Source organism: Arachis hypogaea, chromosome 1, assembly GCF_003086295.3.
Source record: "Arachis hypogaea cultivar Tifrunner chromosome 1, arahy.Tifrunner.gnm2.J5K5, whole genome shotgun sequence".
In the NCBI taxonomy this organism is placed as follows: Eukaryota; Viridiplantae; Streptophyta; class Magnoliopsida; order Fabales; family Fabaceae; genus Arachis; species Arachis hypogaea.
Window position 1 is genome coordinate 2,642,365 of NC_092036.1, and position 16,228 is coordinate 2,658,592.

The 16,228-nt window shown below is 37.4% G+C and overlaps 2 protein-coding genes across 3 annotated transcripts in view; one reads left to right on the forward strand and one right to left on the reverse strand.

Annotated features, from left to right (window-relative positions):
* The window catches only part of LOC112710990 (naringenin 8-dimethylallyltransferase 2, chloroplastic), a gene marked incomplete in the record, with an annotated part of 176,568 nt that overhangs the window by 73,515 nt on the left and 86,825 nt on the right, over window positions 1-16,228 (reverse strand).
* LOC112790198 (uncharacterized) lies at window positions 11,579-15,344 on the forward strand. 2 transcript variants are annotated; one of them, XM_025832498.3, is made up of 4 exons: window positions 11,579-13,376; window positions 13,540-14,612; window positions 14,702-14,731; window positions 15,137-15,344. In XM_025832498.3, the coding sequence occupies exons 1-3, from the start codon at window positions 12,528-12,530 to the stop codon at window positions 14,727-14,729; spliced, it is 1,950 nt and encodes a 649-aa protein (XP_025688283.1). In that variant the 5' UTR covers window positions 11,579-12,527; the 3' UTR covers window positions 14,730-14,731; window positions 15,137-15,344. The 2 variants fall into 2 exon arrangements, with proteins under 2 accessions (XP_025688283.1, XP_025688291.1); XM_025832506.3 differs by lacking the exon at window positions 14,702-14,731.

The following is a 16,228-nucleotide window of genomic DNA, read 5'->3' on the forward strand; positions in this document are numbered from 1 at the left end:
CAATGAATGATTCCTAATAAAATAGACAAAAGCAGAAAAAATGCCTATAAAAAATCTTAATAGTAATTTTATATACAACTTGTTAAGGTATTTCTTATGTTTCGCCCGAGCTATGCACTCATTTGATATATAGTAGTTTGTTCTAATGAAACAGAAAATAAAATACTTTGATCGAACAACAATTACGTTACTAACTGCAGTGTTCGTTGAGTGAATTTTGATTATATAAAATCATGATATGCTACTAAACGCCAAATATGTTACTAACTTTGATTATATAAAGGCAATAAGTTAATTTATATTTTAATGCTATTGACGAACTTTTCAAAGGAGAACTACCCCTTAGTGCTTGTGACTACTTTGGAATGTAACACAGCATTTGAAATGAACAAACTATAACCTTTATCCACTCCAAGTTAAATTTGCGACACAGTCCAAGATGTCAAAGTTAATTCAAAAGATAAGTATTAGGTGAAGAGGCAAGATGCAAGGCTATTTTCATCATCGCAATATTATAAATCAATACTTGAAATGAATCGAAGTCCACCAAAATCAAATAAATTAATAGAAATATAAGTGTTTTTTTCCAAATTAATAGATACTGAGAAACAAATATTATTATTCTGCAACAGACATAAAAGCTTTAAAGAGTAATAAGCTAAGTTTCAAGAAGCCAATTTGCAAGAAAATCAAAATTTTTTCTCAAGAAAATTCACTTGAGCAAAGTCATAACATATTAACATTCAAAAGCAGAAGAATTATTTTATAGAAGATCATACTACCTGTCTGATTTTCTCAATTCCAATGGCAGCAATGAAAGCGTGTATGGTTTTTCCACATCTACCGGAAGTTACCACTTCCCAATGTGTTTCCTTTGCATGCTTCACCACCTCATTGACCTCTTTAACAGTTCCAACTTGGTTGATCTACATTACAATGGAAAATCATCACATTTAATGTTTCTTTCATAAACAAATAAACAATAATATAACACAGATTTGAAAATCATTTCTTTTTCATTCTCTTGCTAAAATGTCATATACTTTAGGGATATATTTGGTGTATTAGGCGTAGGAAAAGGACTCTTTTATCTGCACTAATTCAAAACCAATTAGTCATTTTTTTTTCTAAATGATAATTTTCTATTCACAGCAATCATGAAGCTGAATGACAAGTTATTTGGAAATAAGACTTGGGAGGATGAACCCCCTTTGCTCACCAAAGAACTGGATGACTTGTCTAGGCAGAAACTGCCTCAAAAGAGACAGGATCCTGGGAAGTTTTCAATACCTTGTACCATAGGCACCATGACCTTCAAGAAGGCCTTGTGTGACTTAGGGTCAAGTGTAAACCTCATGCCTCTCTCTGTAATGGAGAAGCTAAGGATCTTTGAGGTGCAAGCTGCAAAAATCTCACTAGAGATGGCAGACAACTCAAGAAAACAAGCCTATGGACTTGTAGAAGATGTTTTGGTAAAAGTTGAAGACCATTACATCCCTACTGATTTCATAGTCCTAGAGACTGGGAAGTGCATGGATGAATCCATCATCCTTGGCAGACCCTTCCTAGCCACAGCAAAGGCTGTGATTGATGTTGATAGAGGAGAGTTGATCATTCAAGTGAATGAAGAATCCTTGGTGTTTAAGGCTCAAGGATATCCCTCTGTCATCATGGAGAGGAAGCATGAAGAGCTTCCCTCAAAACGAAGCCAAACAGAGCCCCCACAGTCAAACTCTAAGTTTGGTGTTGGGAGGCTACAACCAAACTCTAAGTTTGGTGTTGAACCCCCACATTCAAACTCTAAGTTTGGTGTTGGGAGGTTCCAACATTGCTCTGAGCATTTCTGAGGCTCCATGAGAGTCCTCTGTCAAGCTAATGACATTAAAGAAACGCTTGTTGGGAGGCAACCCAATGTTATATTTTAACTATTTTCTTTTGTTATTTTATATTTTTTGTAGGTTGATGATCATGAGAAGCCACAAAATCAATGAAAAAAGCAAAAACAGAATGAAAAACAGAAAGAAAAACAGCACACCCTGGAGGAAGAACCTGCTGGCGTTTAAACGCCAGTCAGGCTAGCAGATGGGCGTTTAACGCCCAGTCTGGCACCATTCTGGGCGTTTAACGCCAGAAAGGGGCACCAGACTGGCGTTAAACGCCAGAAAAGGGCAAGAAGCTGGCGTTAAACGCTAGAAATGGGCACCAGCCCGGTGTTTAACACCAGAAATGGCTAAAAACGCAATTTTGCTTGCCATTTGGTGCAGGGATGACTTTTCCTTGACACCTCAGGATCTGTGGACCCCACAGGATCCCCATCACCTCACCACCTCTTCTCCAAAAACCCTTCACCTATCAAATCCCATCTTTCTCTTCACCACTCACATCCATCCTTCATAAAACCCCACCTACCTCACCATTCAAATTCAAACCACTTTCCCACCCAAACCCACCCATACATGACCGAACCATGAGCCCCCCACTCCTATATAAACCCATCTTCACTCCTTCATTTTCACACAACCTAAACACCACTTCTTCCCCTTTTTTGGCCGAACCACAAAGCCATTCCCTTTCCCTTCATTTCTTCTTCTTCTACTCTCTTCTTTCTTCTTTTGCTCGAGGACGAGCAACAATTTTAAGTTTGGTGTGGTAAAAGCATTGCTTTTTGTTTTTCCATAACCATTTATGGCATCCAAGACCGGAGAAACCTCTAGAAAGAGGAAAGGGAAGGCAAAAGCTTCCACCTCCGAGTCATGGGAGATGGAAAGATTCATCTCAAGGGTGCATCAAGACCACTTCTATGAAGTTGTGGCCTTGAAGAAGGTGATCCCCGAGGTCCCTTTTTCACTCAAAAAGAGTGAATATCCGGAGATCCGACATGAGATCCGAAGAAGAGGTTGGGAAGTTCTTACCAACCCCATTCAACAAGTCGGAATCTTAATGGTTCAAGAGTTCTATGCCAATGCATGGATCACCAAGAATCATGATCAAAGTGTGAACCCGGATCCAAAGAATTGGCTTACTATGGTTCGGGGGAAATACTTGGATTTTAGTCCGGAAAGTGTAAGGTTGGTATTCAATTTGCCCATGATGCAAGGAGATGAACATCCTTACACTAGAAGGGTCAACTTTGATCAAAGGTTGGACCAAGTCCTCACAGTCATATGTGAAGAGGGCGCCCAATGGAAGAGAGATTCAAGAGGGAAGCCGGTTCAATTGAGAAGGCATGACCTCAAGCCCGTGGCTAGGGGATGGTTGGAGTTCATCCAACGCTCAATCATTCCCACTAGCAACCGGTCCGAAGTTACTATAGACCGGGCTATCATGATTCATAGCATCATGATTGGAGAAGAAATAGAAGTTCATGAGGTTATAGCTCAAGAGCTCTATAAGTTGGAGTTGACATAGAGGGAGATATCCCTATTGATGAGGACAAGCCCATCACTAAGAAGAGGATGGAGCACACAAGAGACCCCACTCATCATGAGATCCCTGAGATTCCTCAAGGGATACACTTTTCTCCACAAAACTATTGGGAGCAACTAAACACCTCCCTAGGAGAATTGAGTTCCAACATGGGACAACTAAGGGTGGAGCATCAAGAACACTCCATCATCCTCCATGAAATTAGAGAAGATCAAAGAATCATGAGAGAGGAGCAACAAAGACAAGGAAGAGACATTGAGGAGCTCAAACACTCCATAGGATCTTCAAGAAGAAGAACAAGCCGCCATCATTAAGGTGGACCCGTTCTTTAATTTCCTTGTTCTTTATTTTTCTATTTTTCGAATTTTAGTGCTTATGTTTATCTATGTTTGTGTCTTGTGATCATTAGTGTCTTAGTGTCTATGCCTAAAAGCTATGAATGTCCTATGAATCCATCACCTTTCTTGAAAAAAATTGTTCTTAATTGAAAAAGAAAAGAATTGCATGAATTTTGAATTTTATAACAGTTTAATTATTTTGATGTGGTGGCAATATTTTTGTCTTCTAAATGTATGCTTAAACAGTGCATATGTCTTTTGAATTTGTGGTTCATGAATGTTGGCTCTTGAAAGAATGATGAAAAAGGAGACATGTTACTGAGGATCTGAAAAATCATAAAAATGATTCTTGAAGCAAGAAAAAGCAATGAAAAAAAAATTCGAAAAAAATAGAGAAAAGAAAGAAATAAAGTTGTGATCCAAGGCAAAAAGAGTGTGCTTAAGAACCCTGGACACCTCTAGTTGGGGACTCTAGCAAAGCTGAGTCACAATCTGAAAAGGTTCACCCAATTATGTGTCTGTGGCATGTATGTATCCGGTGGTAATACTGGAAGATAGAGTGCTTTGGGCCACAGCCAAGACTCAATAAGTAGCTATGTTCAAGAATCATCATACTTAACTAGGAGAATCAATAACACTATCTGGATTCTGAGTTCCTAAAGAAGCCAATCATTCTGAATTTCAAAGGATAGAGTGAGATGCCAAAACTATTCAGAGGCAAAAAGCTAAAAGCCCCGCTCATCTAATTAATACTGATCTTCATAGATGTTTTTGGAATTCATTGCATATTCTCTTCTTTTTTATCTTGTTTGATTTTCAGTTGCTTGAGGACAAGCAACAATTTAAGTTTGGTGTTGTGATGAGCGGATAATTTGTACGCTTTTTGGCATTGTTTTGAGTATGTTTTTAGTATGATCTAGTTAGTTTTTAGTATATTTTTATTAGTTTTTAGTTAAAATTCACTTTTCCGGACTTTACTATGAGTTTGTGTGTTTTTCTGTGATTTCAGGTATTTTCTGGCTGAAATTGAGGGACCTGAGCAAAAATCTGATTCAGAGACCAAAAAGGACTGCAGATGCTGTTGGATTCTGACCTCCCTACACTCGAAGTGAATTTTCTGGAGCTATAGAAGCCCAATTGGCGCGCTCTCAACGGCGTTGGAAAGTAGACATCCTGGGATTTCCAGCAATATATGATAGTCCATACTTTGCCCAAGATTTGATGGCCCAAACCGGCGTTCAAAGTCACCCTCAGGAATTCCAGCGTTAAACGCCGGAACTGGCACAAGAATGGGAGTTAAACGCCCAAACTGGCACCAAAGCTGGCGTTTAACTCCAAGAGGAGTCTCTACACGAAAATGCTTCATTGCTCAGCCCAAGCACACACCAAGTGGGCCCGGAAGTGGATTTTTATGTCATTTACTCATCTCTGTAAACCCTAGGCTACTAGTTTTCTATAAGTAGGACCTTTTACTATTGTAATTTCATCTTGGTTCTTCTGGTTCCCTCTCTGGGGCCGAAGCCAATGATCACACTATCACTTATGTATTTTCAACGGTGGAGTTTCTACACACCATAGATTAAGGTGTGGAGCTCTGCTGTACCTCGAGTATTAATGCAATTACTATTGTTCTTCTATTCAATTCCGCTTGTTCTTGTTCTAAGATACCACTTGTTCTTCAACTTGATGAATGTGATGATCCGTGACACTCATCATCATTCTCACCTATGAACGTGTGACTGACAACCACCTCCGTTCTACCTTCGATTGGGTGGATATCTCTTGGATTCCTGATACACGATGCATGGTTGATCGCCTGACAACCGAGTGCTCGCCTGACAAACGAGCCAGCTATTCCGTGAGATCAGAGTCTTCGTGGTATAGGCTAGAACTGATGGCGGCATTCAAGAGAATCCGGAAGGTCTAACCTTGTCTGTGGTATTCTGAGTAGGATTCAATGATTGAATGACTGTGACGTGCTTCAAACTCCTGAGGGCGGGGCGTTAGTGACAGACGCAAAAGAATCACTGGATTCTATTCCGGCCTGATCGAGAACCGACAGATGAATAGCCATGCCGTGACAGGGTGCGTTGAACATTTCCACTGAGAGGATGGGAGGTAGCCACTGACAACGGTGAAACCCTTGCTTAAGCTTGCCATGGAAAGGAGTAAGAAGGATTGGATGAAGACAGTAGGAAAGCAGAGAGACGGAAGGGAAGGCATCTTCATGCGCTTATCTGAAGTTCCTACCAATGAATTACATAAGTATCTCTATCCTTATCTTCATAGTTTTATGCGTTTATCACCATACCCATTTGAGTTTGCCTGACTGAGATTTACAAGGTGACCATAGCTTGCTTCATACCAACAATCTCTGTGGGATCGACCCTTACTCGCGTAAGGTTTATTACTTGGACGACCCAGTACACTTGCTAGTTAGTTGTGCGAAGTTGTGTTTATGCCATGGTATTGAGCACCAAGTTTTTGGGGCCATTACTAGGGATTATTTGAGTTGTGAAAAGAATTGATCACAATTTCGTGCACCACTGTCCACTTATTGCTCTCAGGAATGATATACTCATCCAACCTTAGTTGTTGAACTGGAGCTAATTTACCCTTGCATTTGCTTATTCTGTGCTTGTGCCCTGCCATCTTTCGCATAATGTAACTTCGAAGCTCCTCGCACATAGTTAAAATCGGTTTCTCTCTATACTCCACGATCTTGGCATTCCAAACTTCGCACATGTTATTGGTGATATTGTCACACTTCGGGCCATGGCTAAAGTAAGCCTTCGTCCATGCACCAGGATCAAACTTCCGTAGATACTCCCAAACATCCTTGTTCACCTTCTTCACAAGTTCCATTGAGTCTTTGAATTCTCTCATTGTTGTGCTCTTAGCAACCTTCTAAACTAGCCCTTTTGTGTGCTTGTCCTTAAAGTGCTTGATGAAGTTTTTCCATATATGTACACAATTCCTATGATGGGCTTGTGGCATTACCTCATGCAATGCCTTAGCCAACCCCTGCAATAACAATTCATAAGAACAATTGAATTAACAAGTAAGCACAGAACACAAACCATATAACAAAAAGGAAACACAAAGAAACTAGTAATGTAACCTTCTGTGGGGTCAGACATGAAGTTCCACCCATTGGCAACCACAGAACCAAGATCATCATGAAGGATTGAAAGAAACAATTTCTAGGAATCAGTGTTCTCAGCTTCAACTACAGCAAATGCTATAACAAAGAAACTATTATTGGCATCCTGCCCTACAGCTGACAACAGATGACCACCAAAGTACCCTTTTAAGAAGCATCCATCCAATCCGATCAGGGGACGACAGCGCACCTTGAAGCCTTTCTTGCAAGCATCCAGTGAAATGTACAACCTATTGAAGAGTGGACGACCCTCCAGTTGAGGAATTACATCAACCATACCAGTGGATCCAGGATTGCTTCTGTGAATTTCATTTAAGTAGTCATGTAGTTTTCCATATTGTTCTCGCTCCTTTCCAATTGCTTGCTCTCTAGCAGCTTTGAAGGCTCTGTATATCATCCTATAGTTTATATGGACATTATAGTCCTGCTTCATGTACTCTAGTGCCTCTTTCGGAGTCATTAGAGGTTGAGTTACCAACCTTTTTACCAACTTACTTGTCACCCAAGCTCTATCAGCCATGTTGCTGCTCAAATTCCTACCACAGTTATGCTCTCCAATGAATGTCTTGATTTGAAAATTTAGACTCTGACTATTATGAGAGCAAAACACCAGCCATGGACAACCCTCTTCAGCACACCTTGCTCTAATCCTCTTTGGCTCATTCTTCAAATACATAAGCTCTTTTCCCTCATATACAAAGTAATCCTTAAGTGCTTGCTTGAACATTGCCATGGTCTCAAAGTGTTGTCCAACCTAAAACTGAACTTCACCATACTCTGCATCCTCATTGAAATCAGGATATCTTGCCTTATGCTCCTCATCTGAGTCAGAAATTGGGGAGTTAAATGCCTCAGACTCATATTCATATGGCTTTTCCAGGTCTGAGTCCAATTCCTCAGCCACTGGATCTGAATTGGGCTTATCCCTTGCCTCATCATTTGGGTCAACATCACCTGACCCATTACCTTGATCTCCACTAGGCCCACTGTTTGGCTCATTGTCTGCTTCTTGTTGGGATAGAACATGTTTTCTTTTTCTTCCAACATACCTCTTTGCCTTCTTCTTCTTAGTCCTAGGAGACATGTCCTTATCACCAAAACTACCAGGTGGCACATTCTTCTTCTTTTTAGGTGTCTGTTGTCTAACACAACTCTTCTTCCTAGCACCCTTTCGTCTAGCATCCATTGCCTTTTTCATTCTCACATTAGGCTGCTTCTTCCTCACACTCTTCCTCTGTACATTTACTTCCTCATTGACGATTGGATTTTTGATGGTTTAGAATTTCACTAATGAAATTTCGTTGTAAAGTATAGTTTCTAAACCAAGCAATAATCCTTTCATACAAAAAATTTGTTTGTCACAAGTACAAACCCCTAAAATTAATAACCGAAGTATTTAAATCTCGGGTCGTTCTCCCTAGGATTTACAATAAAGTGTCTTGTTATTGGTTGTGAGTTATATTTGGGGTTTTTAAGATTTTAGACAAGAAATATAAATAGCAAAGGAAATAACCTAACAACTAATAAAGCTCTTGGCAAGATATGAGAACTAGAAGTCCTATCCTAGTTATCCTCCTCAATTGTGATGGCAAATTGTCCATTGCTCCCACTTAGTTAATCTCTAACCATGGAGGAGAGTCAAGTGGATGAATCAATTTGATTCCTCAAGTCCTAATCAACTCCTAAAGGAAAGACTAGCTTTAGAGATATTCAAATCAATTAGCAACTTCTAATTATCAATCAACAAAAGGATTAGATAACTCAAGAGTCACTAATTACTCAACCAAAGCCAAGAGGAACAAAAGCTACACTAAAATCCTACCAAGCATTTCATCAAACACTTGGAAGGCATGAAAGGAAAGCATAGTAAATTGACAACAAGAATAGAATCTAACTACAATTATTGCAAAGAATTAATCAACAACAATCAAGGAAATCACAATTATCATGAATTACCTCAAATTGCATTATTGAAAAGAAATAAAGGAACATCAATCTATCCAAAACAAAATGAAGAATTACAATTATTAAAACACATAACTAGAAAGAGAGAGAGGAGAAGATTGAGAATTGATAAAGGAAAATTGAATCAAAGCATGAATTAAACCTAGATCTAAGAAGAGAGATTAACCTAAACCTAATCCTAATTCTAGAGAGAAGTGAGAGCTTCTCTCTCTAGAAAACTACTTCTAAAACTAACTATCTATCTAATTATCTCCTAATTAGTCTATGGGTGTGAATGTGTGTCAATGTGTGTCAATCCCCTTCAATCCTTGACCCTTATATGCATTTTGGCGCCAAAGTTGGTTGCTGAAACCTTCCAAAATCGCCAGGCACGTGTTGCATTAGTGAGGTCATGTGCCATCATCGGCGTGTGCGCGCACGGTACGCGTGCGCGTCCTTGGCCTGTATCGCAATGTGCGCGCGAGTGCCTTGTGCGCGTACGCGTGCTTGGCCGAGATCAACTCTTTGGCTTTTTGTGCTTCTCTCCACTTGCATGCTTCCTTCCTTGCTTCCTTTGATTCATGCTTAGCCTATTCCAATCCTGTAATTACTAGCAAACACATCAAGGCATCTTATGGAATCAAAGAGAAATTAGAATTCATCAAAATAAGGATTAAAAAGCATGTTTTTACACTTAAGCACAAATATGGGAGAGATACAAAACCATGCTAATTCATAGGCTAAATGTGACAAAAGGTTATCAAAAATACTCTAAATTTAATACAAAACAAACCGTCAAATTGGGGTTTGTCACTCATCACTACTACTACTATCAGATTCTAATCCAGTTGGAGGGGATTTTTAGGGTTCGTCTTCAGTTGTTTCATATCCGTCATCGGAAGAAGGTGAATCTACCTCAACAACATCAGGCCCATATACTGGTTGACTAACATCATGCTCAAAGTAAATAACCAGCAAATCCGACTCCACATTCTCCATCTTTTTATCACACATTTCATTGATTTCCTTACCCCCTTTGAGAATATGCAACCCAGACTCTAAATCAAGGGCACTGCCATCATACCAATACATCTGTTTGTAACTTGTATACCCTAAACCCTTGAACATTTCCTCCAAATCCTTGAAATTAACATAATCTATGTCTAACGGAGGAAATGTCTCAACACTTCCGTCTTCATCCCGTTCAAACCAACCCCCATGATGAAAAACAGGGACTATTTCATATGACATCTATTAGAACAACAATGTGCAATAATTAGAAATTAATTAACAACTTCCATCACGCCTCATTTTAACATTTTAGAACATGCATGGGGTGATCACTAATCCAAATCATCATTAACAATAACCAAGTTTAGTAAAAAAAATGGAGCAACACAAGCTAACGAAGCTTCAAGATCAGATAGTGACACTAACCTTAGTAGCGCCGTCAGTTCCTCCGTCTGCAGCACCGTCAACACCTTCCTGTTGGAAGTCTCTGTCAGCCTGCTTGGAGGGAGACGTTTCGGTCTCTTAGGGTTTCTTCATAATTTTGAGGAGAGAACGAGGGTGATGTATGGTGATTGGGGTGTGCACAAGGGGGAGAATGAGATTTCACCCCAAACGAGCAAAATGATGCCAAGCAAAATGACGTCGCTTTGCTGAGTCTGCAGGGGCTTATTTGTCCACATGCCTACAGAGCAATTCACGTTTGATGATCCAATGCCACGTCACAGGCTGCACGTTACACCTCAGCATTTTCCGTCGACTTTGAACGGAGAAACCAACTCAAGGGCTAATTGGTATCACGGAGTAAATGGATAAGAGCCGATTTAATAATTTATAAACGTTAGGGGGCGTGTAGTCAATTTTCAAAATGGACAGAGGCCGGAGAGGCTATTTACTCTATAGAAATGCTGTGTCAAATGGATATAGTTTCATGTATCGACGAGCGAGAGACAAAAATTGAGAAGCGTGAAAAAGAAGTACAGAGGCGACAATGATGTTAGTACTATTGATGCACATGGTGTGAAAATAAAAATAGTTTAGTGTTGTAGATTAATTTTAATTATGGATCCCATAATAAAAAATAATAGCGGATCATTATTACATGTGCTTTATTATTTTTGCTGGTAGATCGTTCCATATGGTCTTCTATTCGATTTTTTCTTAATCTGATTCCAATATTATGAAATTTATTTGTTCTCTTATAGTTTTAGCAAGACTGCACACTAAAGAAATACAAAATTAAATAAATAGCTCCTCTATTTTTATATACAAATTCACTTAAATATACCACATTATATATACATACATAAAACTAAAATACAATTATACTTATATTTAATTAAAACACAAATTTCTGGCAAAATTACTACTACTTCTACATCAAAATATCATCAATTATATTTATATTTAATTAATTATTATTTTCATATTTGCATTCAACTTTATGTTTAATATCAAATTGTAATTTACTATAACATTTTTCTTAACTTCATTTATAACTATGTTTAAATTAAAATAATCAAAATTATTCTATTTAGATACTATCACAATATTACTAAATGTGACATTTCATACTTACTCCATTCTTTTTTTTTATTCATTGTAACTTTTAATAATCTTTCTTTTCATTTTGCTTTCGTTCACTCTTATTTTCATCCACATCTCTAATCAAACAACTCTTCTTTTCATATTATTTCTTTTTTTTTTGGTATTATCATATTACTTCTTTTTATTATATTTTTCTACCAAAATTATCTAACACAGTTTATCTATATGATCCTAACAGCATTGTTAACTTTTTGTTTTCGTTGTTCAAGTCTTATATTTTTTTTTCATTTAAATTTTTTACTTCAAATGTGTACTTTTTTTTTAGTTTTACTTTTTTTTTTAAACTCTCTTTCTTCAACTCAAACCACAAAATAAATTTTTCTTCGCTTATATGAGCCTAATCCACTTACCAATACTATATACATGGACTTTATTAAAAAAAACTCAACCCAACCTTATGTTAATAATTATTACATTTTTAATTATGACACTCTATCACATGCTACTTGTTGAACTGTCTGTACACATTTTGTATATCACTCTAATGGAGCAAAAATTATTTAAAATTAATATGCCTTTATATATATTCGAAGCTGATTATATAAATATTATAAAAAAATTATTTATTTTGTAATATATAAATGGTTGAGAATAAATCTTAATATTCTTAAGAATAAATTAAAAATATGTTTTATCATTATACATATTCTTGGAATAAGTTTTTAATTTTTAAAATAATATTTGCTAATTACTATAGTGTTTAAAAATTATTATTTAATTATTAAAAAATTAAATAATTAATTTTAAATTTAAAAATATGAAAATTAAAAATATTAAAATTATTTAAAAATTATTATAAAAAATAAATTAAATACTAAATAAAAGATATAGAATTGATTTTTTAAAAAATTCTTAATATTAATAAAAAAAGAATTTTTTGATAATTAATATAATAATTAAATGATCATTTAAAAATTTAGGATAATTTTGTCAACGAAAATCTATTATTTATGACTATAAAATTAGTTTTTTCTTAATAAATTTATCAATATTTTAAATATTTTTTAATAAAAATGGTAGTTTAATCTAAAAATGTTATAATGAAGAGGAGGGGTGGGGAAACCCTCTGGTGTCATACTTATTCTTTTTTCTCACTCCACCGCCTCGAACACACACCGACTCTCTTCAGCAACGCGAAAAAACAGAGGAGGGGTGGTGGAAACCCTCTGAAGCAGAAAAGAAATATGGCAATACTTTCGTTGTCGTCGTCGTTAGAAGCAGATATTTCTGTACCCTTGCTCTTGTCCACCGTGACCGTGGTCTCGGCCACTGCCACAACCTTGTTATTAATCTGCAAGCCTCGCCTCATGCGCCTCATGCGCCTCTACTCCCACAAAAAGAACCTCATAAGACTCCATCATGAAAAACCTAAAAGCAATCCAACTGCCAAGATTCTATTTGTTTCCCAAATCGGAACCTCAAAAGCCCTAGCTTCGTGCCTCTGCGATTTGTTCGAGTCGTTCAGCGTCGTTACGGAGCTCGTAGATGCCAGGGATTACGTGCCCGAAGCCCTACCCAAGGAGAACCTTGTCGTCCTCGTTGCTTCAACTTCGGAAGTTTGGAATCTCGGACAAGATTTCATCTCCACTGACAACCGTTCTGTCGGAGCAATGATGTTCGCCGGTCGGATCGTCAATTACGCGAAGGGCTATAAGTTTGGATCGTTAGTTGTGAATGCTTACGGTTTCAGTGCGTTTGTCGCCGGCAAAGGGGCTTCTGGAGATGACACGAATTTGATGGCTAAGGCTGCCAATCATATTAGGGATTTGGGGGACACTGCTGAATTGAACGGGGATTTTGACAGCTGGTGGGGAAGTGTTGTTGGGGTTTTGCAAGGTGCTGTTTCGGGAGGTGCTGCTGATGCCATGTGCGGGGAATATGATCCTGAGGTCGGTTTCTGCATCCTCTTATCCTTATAAACTTAACTGGATAAGTATGACGTTTCAATTTATCATCAACACACTGCAAAGCTTTCTATTTAATAGTTAATTGCTGTAAACTTATGGTGATTTGATTCTGTCGTAGATAATATGATTGTTTCCCTAATTCCAGGATGTTGGTTCTTCTGATCCAAAGCTATCCATGACGCAGCGCTTATACCTGTTTGTGGAAAATATAAATCTTAAAAGAGATCATGTTGGGCCAGCCATCACGCGAAGGATGTTAACTATAACTGAGGCCAACTTTATTAAGAATGGCACTGTTGATCTTGAAGATGGAGGTCATGTAACTGCCAAATGGCCTCTTAGAGATGGTCTATTGGTCGATTATCCATTACCATATATGCAAGGAGTTTGTTCTGTCGGTCACAGCTTCTTCTTTGCTGGTGGTAATGACCTGAATATTATTGACCCAGAATTGTGTTTGAATTGGGATGATCAACACCCCTCAAGGATGTGGTGCCTCAAGTATGAGGGTTCTAATTGGAGTTGGAAGTTTTGTGGAAGCATGTTCTGCTGCCGATATAGACCCTTAGTAGTCCCCTATGATGGCAAATTGTACATCTTTGGGGGTACTGGAACTGCAAATTGCTGGGTTGATATTTACAGCCTAAAATCAGGTCTATGGGAAACAAGGGAAGTGCCCGAAAGTGCTCTCTTGTCATATTGCAGGAACCCTGACTCTTACTTTCTGTGGGAGGACAGCACCAAGCCTCACAAGAAGACCCACATTGTATTGTATTCTTGTGGTGATGAAGGGCTCATGTCATATGACGTCAAGGCTAACAATTGGGAATACCTTGATTGGAATTTTCCGCCAGTTCCTGAATATTGTCCAAGGAAACTTGTTCGTTTGGGATGCAGTCATTATCTTCTGATTGTTGACTTCGCTCCAATGTGGCATATTTATGATTTATCTAAGATGAAAGTTGTGGAAACGGTGGAGGTGGATGGTTTGGACAAGACCGCAGAAGTAATGTATATTTTTTGTTGCCACAACACTAGCGATGAAAGTTTGATTGATATGTTCATGGAACCTGGAAATGTTTTCGAGGGAGAGCCATCTACTAACACTGGTTCTGGGGTTGTTTCTTATGCCAGAGTCAAGCTCCAACTCAAAACTTTTTCTGCCAAGATTGAATCCAAGGGTAATTTTAACCTTGGTGATTATGTAAATCTTTATATGTGAGTATGCCCATCTTTCTCTCTTTAAACTTCTTGACCGTGTTCATTGAGCTTTGATATTTACTTCTTTATCTCTGGACACTGGACAGGTTTGCTGTTGGAGATGAAGACCAATAATTGTAAGAAATTCTTTGTTTAAGACGTTGAAATTAAAGAAGAATATTTGCACAGTATCCTAAAATTGAAAACTCCCAAATCCTGAAAGAAAAATTACACCATGTATGGCCATTATTTTTTAATATTTTAACTAATGAATATACTCACCATAAAATTGTCAGAATCTAGCAACAAATAAATGTATATTCAACAAAATTAATGCTATCCAATTTTATTGAAAATGTGCTTAAATTTAATGATAGGTCTGCTCATCTTCGCTTATTGGTTTTACTGATCTGTATATTTTTGCACTTGGTTCCAATATTCCATTATGTTTGAGGGTGCTTCTTGTTGGTGGCACTCATGCCTATGAAGAAGGAAGGAATGCAAATTAATTTGTTAATTGCTATTGTACTCTTGATTTTCAGGTTTCAATCTTGACCTCCAAACTATCAATGATGATGGGGAGTTAGAAAGCGACCAAGATTAATTGTGTTAAATTTGTTTAGTGACTAGACATTGGTTTTTATTTCTTTCTTTTTTATCTTGTTTGACATTGTATGTTTCTTGTGTTTTTAGTTTATGTTCAGACGTGATCATAGTTGTATAAATTTTAAAAATTAATCTTGTTTGTTAGATTCGAATAGTTATCGGGGTGGGGTTTTATACTTCTTAAAGAAGGGCGGGTCAAGTGGGGGAAAAACATGGATATTTATAGGGGTGGGGATCCCTTTCCGTCATCTATTCCTGATTAGGAAAATGCCTCTTGTTCTCGTCCCATCTCTGTAGATATTAAATTTTTAAAAATATAAAAATCACAATTATGATAAAATTCTATACAATTTAACTCAATCGTATCAAATCAAACTTAATTTGAACACATTCAACTTTAAATCTAATTTAATATTATTCAATTAAATCTTTTAACATACAGATTAAAAAAGGAAATGGAAAAGTTTTCAATAAAATAACGAGTTAATAATCAAAATCGTTTTGGAAAGATATCTCAATTTCTATATTCGTCTTCGAAAGATAAAGTTAATAAAAATCGTTTCTGAAAAATAACAAACATAATTACATGTTGGGTGATATATTTCGTTAACTGTTTGCATGACATACTATCAAAATGACGCCATTTAGGATTGATTCAAAACGTTGCAAAGCATTACTCCCTCTGTTAACAACTATTTCTCTCTATTTCGCTCCAAAACATATGGTCTCCCTCAAGTTATGCCCTAAGCCTTTGACCCAACATTTAAACCATGCCATCAACCTTCGTCAGTATTGGAAGACAATTAAAACAGAAGAGGTATCGGTACTGAATACAGAGCTGATCATCTCCTGGAGCAACATCGATAGTGGAGGAAACCATTGCGACGATTAGAGATAAAGATGAAATCTTTTTCTTGTTTTTTGAGTTATTATGTGGCTTGATGTCTTCCTAGTGGCGTGACTCATGTGTTCCTCTGAGTATGGGTAGGGTTTGGGGTAACTAACGATTTGTATGACTGTTCTTATAT